Raw genomic sequence first — 17,731 nt, 5'->3', positions numbered from 1 at the left:
TAAAAATGAAGAATTACAGAACTGAATCAAGCAGAAGACTGGAGTCAGAAACGTGTCATCAGAACTGTTTTAAACTCCAATTCTCCACTTCAAAATAGGCACATGGTACCATCTAAACATGCGCTGAGAGTAGACTAAAGTGAAATCTGTTTTCAACTATGAATTAAGAGGCAGTACACAAAACTATCGCTTACATGCCAGAAACCAAGCTGAAAGAAATGCTGGGCTGTAGAAAGCTCTTCTACAGTACACTAGTACTCCAATGATCTTTTTCATATAGCGCCAGTGACACGTGGCAAACCGACAGCATACAATGTATTTTAGAAGTAACAACACTTAAAATCATAGCACAAATAATTGCATATAAAAATTTATTTTCCTTTCTCTTTTAAACACAGGCTTGAAATACATACAACCTAGACAGCTAATTTAGTTAATGTTTGAGCAGAGCTTTCTAGAAAATAGGCGATATCGCAGAATTAAAGGTTGCACCACAATTTCCATCGTAGCAAACTGGATTAATAGCCATGTGCATACAATAAGCAATAAAATCATGTCTGCAGATGCTCTCTAAAAGTTCTGTGTTTGGCAGCTTACTTTCAAATATCTTAAGCTTTATAGTTTTGGAGAGATCATAGGTACAGGTTAAGGTACATTTATAGAATCTACCAGCCCTTAAGTATAAACAAAATTTAAAAATTCAGGCCTAGTTATCACTATTGCTCTACTTAATTAATAGATCTATGCAAGAATATTGCCATTTTTATTCATTGATTTTGTGTCTATAGCTGTTATCTAGCACAAAATTAAATAAAAAACCAGAAATCATTCTTCCCAAGTGAATTAAGTTGGAAAGAGCAAATTTTCACAAGTAAGTATTTGCAAGGACACTTTATTTCTTATTTGAGAGCCAAAGACTGACAGCGAGAGCTCTTTGTTCACTGACTGAACTCAAATCTCTTTGCTCATATAGTGCTTGATCCAGACAGTTACTTAAGTATGTGCCTAGTGTTAAGAACAGAACTTGTCTCAACGAAGTTCGTGCAATTATTCATACCATTAAGAACTATGCATATACTTTAAATGTGCATAAGTATCTTGCTAAACTGAATGCTAACAGTCTTCAGGAAGAGAAACTGCAACAAAAAAATTGTATCAGAAGTGACTTTTAGCTTAATGACATGGCACTCTTCCAGTGGAGTAACTATACACTGAAATATGGAAAGCTAATTACTTTTATTTAAGCTTTTTGACATACAATGCTGTCTAAAACCAGCGTGCTGTTCCTCCTGGAGAAGTCTTTAAGCTACAGCAATACAACCAAAACCATATACATGCATATGACAGGTGAATAATATTTTCCATTTTTAAAGTGCAGATTTTCATTTACAGTGTAAGTGACATTCCAAAGCAAGCATTTCCAGAAAACAATAGCCTATTTCTTTCATACGTATTCATTCTTATGTTGCTCCAGTGCAGTATTTTCTAATACTAAACAGACATGGATGAAATTATAGTAGCTAAATTATGGATACTTCTTTCTTAATTTAAAGAGAATGCTGCCTAAAATAGAAAGACTTTTAAATCAGTTTCAATCAGTAACATAAGTACTTTATTTTGCAAACTGCTAGAAACACAACTACTACAACCTGTCTGTAAACCATAAACTTAGAGTGCAAATCAGATAACCACTTTATTTTAGAATCCATTTACAAGAACTCCTGACACAATAAAGGGCAGAAAAGAAAATTTCAGAGTGGGAAAACATTGTAGCAGAACTTCTAATTTTCAAACTTCAATGCTTATTTTAGAATATTGAAATCCATAGTTTTAGAAAGAGGCATAGCTTCTTAAAATAAAGTGTTTATGGCTGTTAACTTTGTAGGAAGACCTCAGATACTTTATCTTAGCTTTCTGTACAATGTCTCCATGTTGCTTCTAATCAATTTTAGGTTTAAAATTGCATACCAAAAGTCAAACCCGACAAATCCCGTCATTATCAAGATAGCGTTTGTGGTTTCTTCAACTGCAACGATGCTTGCTTCACCAACTTTTGTTGTTTTCTTGTTGCCTGGGCTTCCTGAATGGCACAACAAATCCTCTGTAAAGCAACATACTGAAAGTTAGAAAATTAAAGCATGCAATCTGCAGTTTTCTTCCCTAAGCTGCTACTAAAAATAGCTAAATCAATGAACCTTAAAACCTACATATGCACTGGCTAGTTTAAGTTAGATACATAGCTTCTGATTCACATGCATAATATTCAACCCAGAAAAAGCTTCAGTCATATTGTCAATCTACTCCGATTTTTCAAGTAGTAACATTAATGATGTTATTCACACTTAACTAGATAAACCTTCCTCAGGCAGCACCCCAATACAAGTGATCTAATTTTAAACAGATAAGCAAATGACATTTCCAATACTATATGCTCTGGAGGCTTTCAAAGTCAGGCTATTTAAAGATCCAGCAATAAACTCATGTCCAGTTGGCCTACGCAGCTGGGAACTACAGCCTGTACTATTAACACACATACACTGTAAAACAGCAGTTAGCATTTAAATAGCCCTTCCACGTAAGTAATATTCACTAACACAAATGTAAGGATGCATGCCTTCTGTCTTTGCTGAATGCAATATTATGGGATCAAAGGCCTCTTAAATAAACATACTGATCAAGTACTGCAACATACTAGATCCATTAATTGGCACATGTCGACTCTTGACACCCTCTGCTCCTGTTGCTACACATTATTTTTAGCAAAAGTTTAAATGCTGTCAGAATAAGGTCTTTTGAGGAAAATTTAGTATCAGATCAAATTAAGCAGTTTTTTCTCTTCTCAAATGGATAGAAAAGTATTGACAGCCTACAACGCTAGATTCATTCTGAGGTAAAGAGCCTTAGAAGAGGACTATGTCCAGGCCAAACAACCAAGAAATTTCAATTATTATTATCTGGAAATATAAGAGAATCATTCACAATAATTAAAAGAAGATATAAATGACAGCAGGCACTTTTGAAAATATTTACAATTAAAAGCACTCTCAAACTGGATACTTAGTCGAAATCCACGAAAGGATAAATTAAAATAGAACCTAACAATAATTCTAAAATTAGAAACAAGTTAACTGAACAAAGCAGCGCAACTAAACCAGTCATTTTTAGTTCCTGAATCCAAACAATCTAATAGTTAAAAAATCCCCCACATCTCAAGTGTCTAACATTAAACATATTGTACATTATGCATAAAATGTGTATACACAATATTAAACATAGTGGTGTATTTCTAGTCTGAGAAAATTAATGTCAATGTGATATGTGTAAATGCCTAGGGAAAAACAAAACAAAACGTACTGGGGTAGCCTGGATGGTCACTCTGATTTTACCTGAGTAATTCCAGCATGTAGTGAAAGCTGAAGTGTTTGAAATGCTTGTGAGGGCTTTTCTTATCCATTATTTCAATAAAACTCATTTATACAACAATGAATATTAAAATAAAGGATAAGTTAAGCTGGACGGACAAATAATAGGCATCACATGTACTTGAAGTATTTCAAACATTTATGGATTTCTGATAACTCATGGAGGCTGGGGAAAGATTCAGAGGACTGAAGAAGGACAAACCTAAAACCCTTGTTTATTTTTTAGGGGAGACAGAAAGAACAAGAAAGCTACAGATAACCTTAACCTGATCTTAAAGACATTTGTTTCATGCACATACAAAGGGTACCACGGAAGTCTTCACAGAAGTGACAATTATTTGTGAAGCATACTTTTTTTGTGTCTTCCACCAAATTGGTATTGTTTTACAAGTGGGATCTATGCAAAGAAGCGAGATGCAAAATGAAGAGTAATACTGATAAACTCAAGAAACAGAAATCCATGGAAGATAAATGGGTTCTGCTGCACTCCAGAACAGAAAAAATTTATTTTCAGCATATACGAATCAGCATAAAGACTAGTAAAGAAAGGAACACGCAGTTAGGCAATAACAGAAAAAAAATAGAATTAAACACAAAGAAGTATCCTTCTAGTGTGGCCTGCATGTTTTGTACAATGTTCCAGCTTTGGCCATGACACTAAGATACAGACAAACTAAAAGCATTTAAATTAGTTAACCAAAAGTGTGATTTGGAAGACATGCTGTAAGAAAAAGCTGAAGGAACTTTTTCTTTAGACAAGATACAGTAAAGAAATAATATAGACTCTTCCAGTAGATAAAAAAAGTGCCACAAAATGATAGCAATATTTTTTTTCCTTCCCAGTCTAACCCATTCTTTTAGAAGACTTGATCAATTGAATAGAAGCAATTTGGCCCCTATTCTGATTCTAGCTGCTGACTTGCTGTTTACTGGAGCTACAATTTCAAGTGTCCTCTTGAAGATGCTGTGGATCTAATTGATTTTACTTTTGCTACCAGGGAGGTACTCTTCTCTCATCATCTGATACAAAACTACAGTGATGCATGGTTTCCTAGGTAAATTTTTCTATTGTTGAAATACCCTGTAATTCATATAAAATTGTCAGTTCAGCTTATGTGAGATAGCCATGAGACCCAACCATCCACAGAACAAAAGCTCCCAAAATAAATCAGCCTCTCCAGCATCAATATGAACAAACATTTAGACATAAATGGTAGAAAACCCAGGTGCGGGGAAGAATCTAAGTAAGCCATTTAACACAAGGTACACTTAGTGGGTTAGTCCAGTGATCCTGAAATAGTGAAGAGAGAGCAGAATTCAGAGGTATGTTGAATCCTAGAGACTACACAGTGAACTTAATCTAATACTTCAGGTATTTGAATTGTTTTCCTTTAATGAGTTTTAATATAAAAAACATAAGACTATGCAACTTCAACCTTTAATTATTACTGCATATACCCTCTTGAATGCTTTAGACTATCTTGTCTCATCATTCTCCTGGTTAAACTCATTTTTCAATATCAAAGTATGGTAAACGGTCCTCAGGCACAGCAGCCTATTCTATAGCGAGTGTCTGAACATTACCATCCTTTTATGCGCTGAGCTTCAACAACTGTTAACAATATCATAAGGAAAGAAGAAGCAAGAAAAAAAAAAAAAAGAATATACCCTTGCTGTAGTTTCATCCTGAAGCTGAACTGTCTTTACGCATTCATGACCTGTACTGTCCTTCCTCTGGAACATCCTTTGATCCTGTTGCAGAGGGGAACAAAAACATACTTCGGGTGACTCACAAAAACAAGAATGCAAGATCTGATACTGAAATGGCTTGAATGTCAACTTCAGGTTAGATTTCAATGTGGCCTCTGTCCAACCCAACTCATACTTTCAAGAAATCTGAAGTAAATCCTGTTTCATAGTCCCATAGTTAGCAGTTAGAACCATAAATAAGTCAAGAGCACATTGGGACCTCTAAATAGCGTTAAATAAAAGAAGTTTACATGCTTTTCTTACCAAAACAGTTATTTTTAAAACATTTGCTTCGTAGGAGGGACAGCGTGTAAAGTCTTCAAATAAGTAATCCCAATCTGTTGTTAAATGGCCTAAGATTTCCACTTCTTTTACATGTATCACTCTCCTGTTCACAAGAAAAAAGTTAATACTCAATTTCTCCCTGGGACTAGAGCTTTGCCAGAAAAACAAATAAAATGAAGAAAAGAAATTTTCTGAGAAGGCATTTTCTATGTGGATTAAAAGTATCCACTCAGTCACAGCGGAACTCTATTTCCTTAATATATATTCTGACATAATCACTTTGTCCTTAAGACTCACAGATGATCTGTGACATTGCATAGTATACACAGGCCAACTTAATCGAAACCCACCCAGCCCTCCAAACCCAAACATTTTACTGGAATTGCATACTAGAGGGTCATCAGTTAATTAAAACCAGTTCCTCAAAGCCAGACTCTACCAGATGAAGGTGATCAAACAGGTACACTGTCACACAAGTACTACTAGACTGACAGATGATCAGTTGCTACTGTTGACAGTTGCTAGCTAGCTGCCTCTTCAATTACTTCAAAGCTCCAATGTCAGCTAGCACACTAAGACAAAAACAAGTGGCAGTTCTGAATGAAGTTAAACTAGAACTTTTATGCACGTGGAGAAGAACTGGGATACGGAGAAAAGCACACATTTACCTGAAGTTACAAAGAACTAAATCACCTAACTATCATTACAGGACTTTCTCAGTGTCTTGAAAAAACTTGTTCAGCTCCAGCATGAATTTTGAGGTGTGCTAGTTGTTATAAAACAAACACGGTGGAATGCCTCCTGTAGTCTCATTATGGATGAGCCTATCTCATACATTCAGGCAAAGTGGAAGCTGGTGACATTCGGGATGTGGAAATCATAATGCATGGGTTTCTCTTCATTACCTAAGTGTATTTAGAAAGTTTTGAGTCCTCAAACTGCATATCCAAGACTAGTAATATCCTGAATTCTAAAAATTGTCTGACAAGTTTAACATTAATTTTCATACTCGTACAAAAACTTAAAGACTCCATTTAGAGTATCCTTTAATTAACAAGACCGTAAACACGTGCATTCTCAAAACATTGGTTTGACTGCAAATGCTTATCACAAGCTAATTTGAAAAATTAGAAGCAAAGGAAAAAAAAAAAGAATATTTCCCTCCAATATGATTAAAGGGTCACTGACCTCAGAGTAAACTGTCTTCCTAAATTAGTATCTACTATTGACATCATTACCATATTACATTTTCCATAAAGGAAACAATGTAAACTAGAAAAAAAATCAAGAAAATGGATAAGGAAAGTACATATACAGAGAATAGCAATCAGTTTAGACTTAGCCAGATGTCTAATCCACAAGTTGAAACCAAGACAAGCCCTTAGAAAGCCTTCAAAACTTAATACCTATTGGTAACAATAAGGTTTGCTCTTCTGCCTCTTGGAAGCGCACAGTGGTATCGATAGCTCTCTTTTTCCAGCTTTCTGATGTGCAATTTCTGAAACAGAAATAGAAAATAATTTGGGGGCTGTAAAAAGAAAACTCAAAGCAGTGGTTTCAATTCAAAAGCCTTTTAAAAAGTTACCTCATTGAACTGTTCTTTAAAGGCAGGCTCTCACAGTGTTCTCACTCCTGAAGCTGAGTCACTGAAAGGTCTGATCCCTTCCACTCAAAAGGTGGAACATTGACACTGCATTATCAGACTGTTTCTTCAGCTTTAGTTTCCTTTCAGTGCTAATAATTGTTTAGTAATGTTCATTCTGTTACACCTCATGCTGCAGACTTGATTCAAGAGTGAAAATCCTGCAACAGTACCTTTAAGAGGTGGCACCACATGACCCAGACCCTTAGAAATAAATTACCAAGTTACAAATACTCAATGCACCTCAACATCAGGCTTCTGAAGCATTGAACGGACATGCCTATTCAACACCGTAAATAAGGTATATGAAAGTGTAGATCAAATTACTCATCAGGTTTCTGTTAGACAACTAAAACTCAAGTGACAAACTATGAATACAGAGGTTAAAGCTTCAAAATAAAGTACTGAAGTGCTTCCTAGCTTTTTTTTTTTAGTTCTTTGTTAATTTTTTAATTACCCGTTTCTCAGATTTCCTATTCTGTACATGCTGTTTAACTGAAATATAGTATTTTCCAGAGCATGTCACCAGGTTCACAATATTCCATCAGCAACAAAGAGCAGGACAGAAGACAGTCTCACAGTCATCCCTAAATCAAGCTCACAATAACACTGGCTTAAAGTCAACAAGATTCACAGAGCAACACATTAACGTATTTGTGGGAAATGGATACACATCAAAACATCATGTAGAAAAAGATGAAGTTGTGAAACGAATAATGTACAACCAATGGGAACCCAACCTCAAGCTGGGTATGAGAATAAATCTGTGCCAACTACCAGTTCTCCTCCTACAAATTTGTCAGAGAGCAGGCAACCTGTTTCTGTCCACCCTACTTCGCTGCCTGCTTGATTAACTAATATAACATGTTAGTTTTCAGGACAAAAGTGGTCTACTAGAATTAAATACATGTTTTCTGTTATAATCCTGTATATATTTAGTAGCTGTAAGGTTGCTAGAATTCACATACCAACTGCAATTGTCATGTACATGGTAAACATGTAATTGTTACTAAAGAACCTTATCTGTACACAGGTTGCATTAAATGCAGAGATCATGAATTCTCTGGGTAGCAAGCCTACCACAGTAAGTGTCATTACACAGATCTTACCTAACCCAACTACCAGCAGAACGCTCCAATGGGAAGCCCCTAAAATACCCATGCTTACCCTTCTCTTTGGGGAAGACATACATTGTTACATCTAAAGATGAAAACTCTTAGCATGAAAAAACTGAAGCAAGGAATATACACATCAGATTTAAAGCTAGTTCTGTAATTATTTCAGACTGCAAAGCTAGGTATAGTTGTAATATGCAATACATACATTCTTATACTTCAATCATCTCACATCTCTGAACCTGCAAATCGAAGTGCCACTGGTGTTGGAATTCTGTGAAGTTACTCGTAAGCAACTAGACAACATTTAGAACCCAGCAACATTAGTAATAGTAGAGCAGTTGGATTATATAGTCTCAACCTTGGAAACAAGTGTTGGAAAGAGGATGTGCATGCCCAGGACTTTGCCCCAGGACTGTAGCCAGCAAAAGCATCTGGATTCCTTTTATACTCAAGAAGCTTCTAACAAACGCAGGGCTCCAGCACAGTAGTCACAAAACTCTGGTCAGGGTCACTAACCTAGTTAAATTCTCTGACAACCATGAGCTCTTTATATTTAAAAGTTACGATGGTCATCAGTAGAGGATTTTACATAAACTCCAATTACTACAGTCTTCCTAGGTCACAAAGTCAAGCTTACCTTTTATTGGTAAGATCAAGAGCTTTTAACTATCTTCACAGAGAAATCACCTGAGATGCTGAAATTTAACCTATTGTACCCATATCTCAAACACCTACTCTACCCTCTACCACTAAGAACATTATATCAGTACAAAAACTCTTTACAAAATACACATTCCACTTGTAAATAATGTTTAATTAGTAAAACTTAACAAAGACAGTTATATAGCCATAATGTCAATGCATGTTAGCTTTGTACTCTTTAAGCAATACAACCACCTTTTTTATCATACAATCTGTTTTAATGGAAAATGTGCAGCTCCTGTGTAGGAACATGAGGAAACATAAGGAAGAATGAAGGCCATACGTGCCCTGTCTGGATACAGAATGCATGCACCTCAGATCAACGTTTAGCAAGTGCCTGCAACTGGATGCCCCAAAATTGGTTTGATGTTCTTCATCGCAAAATAAGATGACCTTCAGTTCATTTTACAGCTGCTACTATGGAATTCAGCCAGTATAACAGTAAATTTCTCAAGTTATTTCTGACGAACTAGTGAGAACAAATTAAGGAGACAGCACTAAAAATTCAATATCTTTTTAGGTATTCCTTGTAAAGATACATTTCCTTCTGTATTTCCATAGCTGGATCTATAAAACTGGTAAGATGACAACAGAAGCTAAACTTGACTCCACATTTATCTATCATCGACCACGCAAGCTATATAGTTTAAAACTCTATACAGTTTAAGTAACCAAAATGGAAAGATCTTTTGTCACCTCAGCTTACATCAGAATGAATTAAAAGAGGCTTCAACATTTACTTATACTTGCATTTTATTTTCATATATTTAAAAGTTTAAAAAATGTCTTAAAGTATCATCATACATTGTAACCGACCTCAAAAATCCTTTAAGCTCAAAAGTGGATTAATATTCAAGAATTCAAATCAACAGCATAGTGTTTTTCTGGATTTGCTCCCTAGTGATATAATGTTTTGAAAAACATTTTAATTCAGCATTTTCCAGCAATGAAAAATAGAAGGTTCACATCTTCTATAAAAAAATATAACTTCCTGACCATCTTTAAAATTTCTGAAACTGTAAAACATACATGAAAGGAAAAAAAATTCCAGAAAGACTGCTTATCTCAAAGTCTCTTCAAAACATCAGAAGAAAGAAGGCAGCATATAACTAAAATCAAAATATGAACTCACATTTTATACGTGAACCATAGTTATTTTAAAAACAAGTAAAAATTGAAGAAATACAAAACCCACTGCCATGTAAGACTGCAATTCAAAGGCTGCAATCCATATTCTGAAGCCTTTTGCTGGATAGGCAGAAATGAGACATGCCACGTATTTAAACAGATATATTCATAAGCATGTTCCTTTATTTAAAATCAAAGCTTTGGAGAGAAAGCCTGTTTCTCATAACTTCAGAAACAATCCCAATAGTATTTTTAGATTTTACATGCAATATGTTACTACAGTAAGAGTTCCCACCGAGGTCCGTGCCTAAGAGATGCAACATTTCTCAGAGCTATTCTCAATGCACCTGATAGACGTCAGCACAATGGTAGTGGCATTATGTAAAAAGCGGGTTGCGCTCGATGCAAATTACTCCATAATCTGCACACTCTTAAAATTCCGGCATCTTTATCAAAAGCTTCTATTTTTATGAGAATACTAGAGCACTTTAAAGAAGTTCAACTCATTCTTATTTTACACGGAAATAAAAGAACCACTGCAAATTTACACAGCAGAACAGTGACTCAACCAGAAATAGAATCTGCACTTTCTTGAAACCTAGCATAGTATTCTCTCTGCCACACAACACTGTCTCACCACCATGTCTCAATTATTCATGAAGTGTTCTGCATTCTTTATAAAGCTCCATGCTTTAACTGGGAAATGAAACAAAGTAACGCCATAGACATTGAATAATGTATGAACTGCATCATGTCAGACCCTAAGTGCTGGGGTTAGAAGACAGTCTCCTCACCAGAACAGGCAGCAATACCTGCGTATTAAAAGGCAAAGTGTAACAAAGCCAAAGGCATTCATTACTTGTTCTAGCAAATCTCATCAACTGCAAACACTCCTCGTACAAAGATTAAAACTCTTGAGAACTTATTCCTTGGAAAACAATTCTCCTAGAGTTGCCCTATTTGTTCTTTGATTTCTCCACCTATAAATACCGTGCATTTATGTTTTACAAAACGCATTTGCTACTACTAAGCCTCACTGCATGAGCTAGAGACATGGCCTGCAAGACATCAAATCTGACTTTCCAGGTTTTGAATTGACTGAGCAGATCCCTATATAGCCCATATACATTAGATCCAGCACTTCTGGGAAAATGTACTGCGTAAACAAGTTTACGCAAGTGAACTGATCTACTCCATCTGGCTGCTGTCCTCATTCTGCACCAAAAAAAACCGTTCCGAGTGGAAAAAAGTAACTTGTCTTTTAAGACCTACACGTATGCTCTTCCTAAGCTGAGCTCTAATGTCTACCAATGTCTATACTCATATACAAGTGAGTATTTAAGTGAAACATTTTTTTGTCCAACTACTGGATAGTATTTGAGACATCCATTCCTTAAGGTAACCTTACAAGGTTGAAACCTTGTAAGCGTATATTTATTTTAAAGGGACATATGCATTAAAGTTAAAATAGATGAGAGGGTGGGAATTCTGGTTAAACTACTTAAAATGCTGGGTCAAAACTGGATCCAAAAATAAACAGCACTAGTACCTATAAGCTGAGTTATTTGCAATTAAATTTGTAAATGCATATAAAACTGACTTTCTGACTCATCTTCCTTGTTAAATATCCTATATCCTGTAAAGACACTGTCCCCCTCTTGCTTGTAATTTACATTCGAAAACAAAACCTTCCCAACACTAACCTCTAGCATAATAATCAAAATCAGTTAGTTAAAAAAAACAAACCACAAAAAACCCCACCAAAACAAAAACACAAACAACATATTCAATTAACTGACTTCCTAAAGGAAGAAACTGTATTTAGTGAACTATACAGAGGATTTGTTCTTGGTTAGTGTACAATTCCAATTCTACATCTCCAGTCCATTTAGATCTAAGATGAATACAAATATTAGTTGTGCAGGAACTGCATAAGAACATAGCTCAAAAAATAAAAATAAAAAATCTCACTACATGAAGAAATTTGGTCTGCTTAGTATATCACAACAACTTAATTTCATTTAATCAGCTAAACTAACAGTTCATTAGATTTTTTTTTTTTTAAACAATTTTAAAATAATTAAGCTGACTATTGACCACTAAATTCTAAAAAGGCATTAGCAGGAGCTCTCTGCTCAATGTTTTTTTTCATGTATGATAGGCAAACAATTTGCTCTGAGAACAGCTTGTTAATTTATGAAATGCTGTATTAGAAATGAAATTTATGGCATCACTTAATTTAGAAATATATATATATTTTTTATATATATATATATATATAGGTAAATTCATGTTAACAGCTGGAAGTTTACATTTAAGTATGTTGAACAGCAAAGCCCCAGAAGATTCTGTGAATGACACCAGAGTCAACTGAGCTGGCTACATTTTTTAATTGATAAAATTTCATAAAGAAGTTGTAGTAGTAGTCACTTGAAGTGATAGTGGTTCATCAGATGTGTAAGTGACAGGCCTACAGCATATTACAAACCCCACAAATACAAGTTTTCTTAGCATTTATACGGAAACAGTATTTCTGTATCATGGAGTTATAAGCATTTCCACAGAAGAATATTCCACTCAATATCACCATTTTAAATTTTGCACAAGTATTGAAATGTTGCTTTCTCCCTTCATCCACAGCCCTGGCTCTAAGAAAATGCTAATAAATTAATGAATTCAGCATCTACCCTGCTTGGGTTTTTTCCCAAGTACCTTCCATTGTTGCCACTCATAAGAAGCTAAGCATCCTTAGAAAAACAAATATACAGGAAACAAACCCTCCCTGTCTCTCACATCTTACCCACTCATCTAATGTTACTGAAGGTGGTTATACAAGTTTGTTTTCTTAGCCTGGACAAAATGAAACACTGTTCTATTCAACTGCTACACAGAAAAGATAAGAATGAAGGGGACATATTAAATGTAATCATGCCCTTAATCTAAACACTTAAGGCTGATAAAAGACTGTGACTGAAATAGAGAAGAAATATGGAAAATGTTTACTCCGTTATTCCAGTTCTTGCTGCGTATGCCAGGAGAGAAAGAGAAAGAAGAAAAACATTAGAAATAGAATAGGAAATAAGGATTAAAAGAACATCTAGAAGGAAGTAGCAAATATGCAAGTTTTGGTCTTAAAATGTTAATGTAGACAGTTATTTTATTCTAACTTTTCAGCAACAATACACATATTTTAAGGTAAGCTTTAAGAACATGAAGGCTGAAATACAAATTAACTGAATTCTGATTATCTAGGACTTGAAAACAACTGTTATTCATCCTCTGTATGTTAGCCACATCCAGTCATCCAGCATCCAGATGTAGAAGCAGACTAATATCCACACAATGCCTGTAGCTACGACATTGGTATTAAGAATAACATAAGGAAATACCAAAACACGTTATTTTGAGAATTCATGCAGTTTTTTCAACTGCTGATACTACAAAAAAAAGAAAAAAAGGAATTTCAGTAGTTGTATTATATGCCAAACAATTCAAGCTCTATTCATCCTATTTAAAAATTGCTTAGTTTGTAAACCAGCCTCAGCTTTGTAATTAAGCATAACACTAGAACTGAGTATCAAAATGTTTTTGTTTCCACATATTCAAATCTTAATCCTACTAATTCTTAATCCTACTACCTGCTTCCAGAGCACAAGATAAGCAATTACAGAACATAATGTGCAGAAGATCATTTAACAGCAATGCTGCAGTTCTCTTGTCGCATTCAGATTACTACAAGCACCGGGCCTTCTCTACTATACAGGCTTGCTTTATGAAATAGGCTGGGGCAAATTTTTACTACAGATAACTGCCACAGATCCCTGGCAGCTTTTTTGTAACATAATCCTTTATGGAACCCTGTAGGTTAGAGAATTTTAACTGTATTTACAATGGAAGTCATACCTCAAATAAATCATAACCCTCAGCTTCCACCCTATTGTATGGCCGGATGATGCCATCTTCATGAATGAAACGTGGAGGACGGAGATTAGATACTTCTTCAGTTGATTCTGCCACCCTGCCATAGACAGTGGAACAGTATTCTGGTAAGCATGCTACAATTCTGACTTTCACCGATGTTTCTTTAAAAAGTCACACTTTCACCTGCCACATATCCCACTTACACTTCCCGGGTACCCTACACGTGTAAATAGTAAAGACACACCGCTAGTAATAAATCCAAAGTAACATTAGCCAATTAGCTACAGAATAACTTGGAGAAGTTTACTCCCAACCGTGGATAATTTACTAAGGGTTCTCGTGTTTCTTAACAGACCTTCCAAAGGCCCTGCCCCAAACACAAGAAGCCCCTGATATGCACTGCTAACTGAATTTAAACTGGCAAGTTTTCCTCCAAAAATTTCAATGGTTTGTTTTTTACAGTAAGTTTAAATGACATTTAGATATTTGCATTTCAGCAGTACACAAACCTATCTCAAAAGTAAAATTTACACAAGATCTTTTAATTACTTTCTGATCAGGTGAGGGAGTGAAAAGGAGAAAATGGACTAGTTACCGTCTACTTGAACTACAACACTGCAATATGTATTCTGAAGCAGCAATTTCCAGAGATCACCATAGAATACATTCATTACAAGCTACTTAAGCATCTCTCAACCCCATATATCCTACTGCATATTGTGTTTAATACAAGCAATTGTGTGTCACTACTGGACCACTTTACCACCTGGTATACAACATATGGAAAGTACTTCAAAACTTCCTTTTGACATTTTACCTTTGAATGCCCTGGAAGGTACTGCTTGCCATATCTACAATGCCACCTGTTGGGCGGGCTACCACTCCTACAAGCCCCTTTCCAATTCCTTTAAAGAATCCAGCTGCACCTTCTTTTTTAGCCCCTTTAAAAGAAAGGGAACAGAAGAAGACATAGTTTTAATGACCTACCTGAAGACATTAACAAACACAGAATTAAATCATTACCGCTCCAGGCTGCACTAGAACTGTTTTGTACTGGAAACAGCCCACAGCAATCAATTACATACAATCCACTTATAAAAAACAGTTCTCTGTGAGAATTCACACATTGCTTCCTTGTCTGTTCAGACATATTGCTGTTCACTTAACACCTTACCAGCCTCCAAAGACAGCATAACTGAGACATTAACTAGATTCTCTTTCTCACTTTCAGTCTGGATTGTAGGCCAATATATCGGTTTTTATAGGTTGATAGTAATAACAAAATAATCTGAAGACTCTAAGATTCACAAGTATAATGGAAGTTAACTACTTCTATCTCAAAATTACGTGTTTCTGGTGACACGTAACTATGGAAGAGCCAAGATCGCGTTTAGAAAGCATGCGTGTTCATCCACCAATGAGAGAAGGACTACATCTCAAAGTATCTGCCAATAACCTATAAAATACAACACAGTAACAATTAACTTCCAACATTTAAATCACTCTGATGTGAAATTTAGTAAGAGGCTTTTTTTCTTGGATTTTTTCATCATCTATCATACTGATAAAGTGACAGTCTTCACGAAAACAAATATTTATCTCAGGCATAAAACCAAATTTACTTTTTAAGATTTCTCCAACCTTAGCAGTCTCAAAAAAACTTTTTCAATCGGTGCTTTTTAGTTTATTATTTTTAGTAACTTTATTCTGGCTTTAAACAATAAATTGGGTACTCCAGCAGGCCCAACAAAATATGTCACAAAGACAACCATTCCTCAATTCATACAAAGGCTGAAAAGGTTGTTAGCCGATAACAGCTATAAATATATTTGAGTAAATCATCATATAAGGTCACATTTGAATTAGAAATATAAAAATAATCTTGCTACCCTTAGCATCACCACACTTAGATTGATATTTCTTAAAATTACAAAATAAATAGTGAAGTATTGGGAAACCATTTAAGCAGTGCAGTGCAATGCAACCTTAGTGCTTACCTTCTACAGGTTTAGTGATTATGCCCGTCACACCTCCAACAACACCCTAAAAAGAAGAAGGTAATTAAGTTCCTACTTAGAAACAGGAATGCTATAGTCTAACTGGGCAACCAGTTGTGTCTCATCCTTCATTTTAAAACTTCATAATGAAGTTCAAAATCAGAAACACTGTTTGGCTGCGTTTTTTTGGTTTCATGGTTTGTTTGGTTGGTTTTTTTACTTTAAATTTTCAAGAAAATTATAACTGAGGGAAAGAAGAGAGGAGGGAAAACCTAAAACGGCTGAAGAAACATTTATGATGGCAAGAAAGACTAAAAAAAAAAATCTTTTGTACAGTAATCAGGCTTGCAATAATTAAGAAAGTCACTATTTCACTTTCACTACTAACAGGAAGCTGCCAGAATTCCCAGTCATGAGTGAGTGATACCAAATATTCAAGATAAATTAACATCAAAAAATTATCTGGAAGACTTTAAAGGTCAAGTAGTTTAATGACATGAAGGCAGAAGAATAAAAATCCACTGAGGTAACTTCCAAATTTTCAGCAAACAGTATCAGAAACAACTCTACAATGTTTACTACTTACAATGACTTAGAAATATGTTGACTGTTTTTATTTTGAATGGAAAGTGATAGAATTTATTAGAAGACTTAATTTGCATTCAGGTAATACAGATCTCTCAGTAATTCTTTACATGAGGTTTGTCTCATACTTAGCACTTTAACTAGAAATAGACATGATCTTTCAGCAACCAGAAAAGGTTCCCAACTTTTTATTATAAAAACAATACAGGCATTGCACAGCTCCATTTCAGAATAATATCTCCAACCTAACGTACGTACTTGTATACATATTCTGCTTGCTTTATGTTCACATCCTTCTAAGTCAAGAAAACCTAGCAGTTTTTGGAAGACCTCAGCACATAGAAAGCCATTTCTACTATGCAGCACATGCTCAGAGCTCATAATTCACAGCCAACTGACTTTAATGGCAGAACTGACTGCAAGGTAAAATAAGGGCCCAGTTACTTTAATTAGATAACACATTTGTTGAACATGAGCAACTATGTTTATTTATATAATTCACAGGAGAAATTGGTGTTAATTCCTACACTTTACCTTTCCAAGACCTTACCTTCAATTCCTCAAGATGGCCAAAACCACAACCTCAAACTCTAAAGCTGATACACTATACTGAGTCTCCTATAAACCGACTGCCTGTTTGTCTCTTCTGTTTAGTTCATGAACTGATAAAGTCGACATCAAACTTGCTTGCATATAATTTTCAAGCATGGATTAAGACTAGGCACATCATACCCTCCAACTTCAAATTCATACCTGTAACAAGCCTTTTCCTCCTTTGGCCAGGCTGTCACCAAAGTCTTTTGGCTGCCGACCCATTTCCTCTCTCCGTTTCTGCTGAAATTCTTTATCCATAGTAATAGCAGCCAAGCCTTTTCCAACTGAACCAGTGATCCTAGACACCACCCCTGCTGCACCACCTGATGGAACAGGGCACAAAGCAAAAGTTACTGTTCTTTCACAGTTTAACAGCAGACAACATACAAGAAGCCACAAAGTTCATAGCGATTTCCCTTCATGTTCAGTTTGGATATTACGAATTTACACAGAGTGACTACCACATGTTGTCCATGAGAAGACTCTGGAATCTGGCCTGAAAAGGTTAACTCTTAAATCACTTCAGTACATGTCATATGGCATATTGGATGGAATCGTATTCTCTCTAATTACTGTAAACACAGCTAA

General features: G+C 35.4%; 1 protein-coding gene across 7 annotated transcripts in view; it reads right to left on the bottom strand.

Annotated features, from left to right (window-relative positions):
- Positions 1-354: 354 nt before the first annotated feature.
- VPS13C (vacuolar protein sorting 13 homolog C) overlaps positions 355-17,731 on the bottom strand; it is a 103,737-nt gene continuing 86,360 nt past the window's right edge. For 5 of the 7 annotated variants that reach the window (XM_030013385.1, XM_030013388.1, XM_041123269.1 and 2 more), the window contains 8 exons: positions 17,303-17,466; positions 15,965-16,010; positions 14,785-14,908; positions 13,950-14,064; positions 6,863-6,954; positions 5,436-5,559; positions 5,091-5,174; positions 355-2,101 (listed from right to left, as the gene is read on the bottom strand). In XM_030013385.1, the coding sequence (XP_029869245.1) occupies positions 2,000-2,101; positions 5,091-5,174; positions 5,436-5,559; positions 6,863-6,954; positions 13,950-14,064; positions 14,785-14,908; positions 15,965-16,010; positions 17,303-17,466 (851 nt within the window). In that variant the 3' untranslated portion in view covers positions 355-1,999. Of the gene's footprint in view, positions 2,102-5,090; positions 5,175-5,435; positions 5,560-6,862; positions 6,955-9,009; positions 13,069-13,140; positions 13,484-13,949; positions 14,065-14,784; positions 14,909-15,964; positions 16,011-17,302; positions 17,467-17,731 lie in introns of those variants that run through there. The other 2 variants (XM_030013389.1, XM_041123268.1) reach the window with 2 other exon arrangements.

This window comes from Aquila chrysaetos, chromosome 5 (genome assembly GCF_900496995.4).
Source record: "Aquila chrysaetos chrysaetos chromosome 5, bAquChr1.4, whole genome shotgun sequence".
In the NCBI taxonomy this organism is placed as follows: domain Eukaryota; kingdom Metazoa; phylum Chordata; class Aves; order Accipitriformes; family Accipitridae; genus Aquila; species Aquila chrysaetos.
The sequence above is the reverse complement of the archived record's forward strand: the minus strand, read 5'-3'. Positions and strand labels throughout refer to the sequence as shown.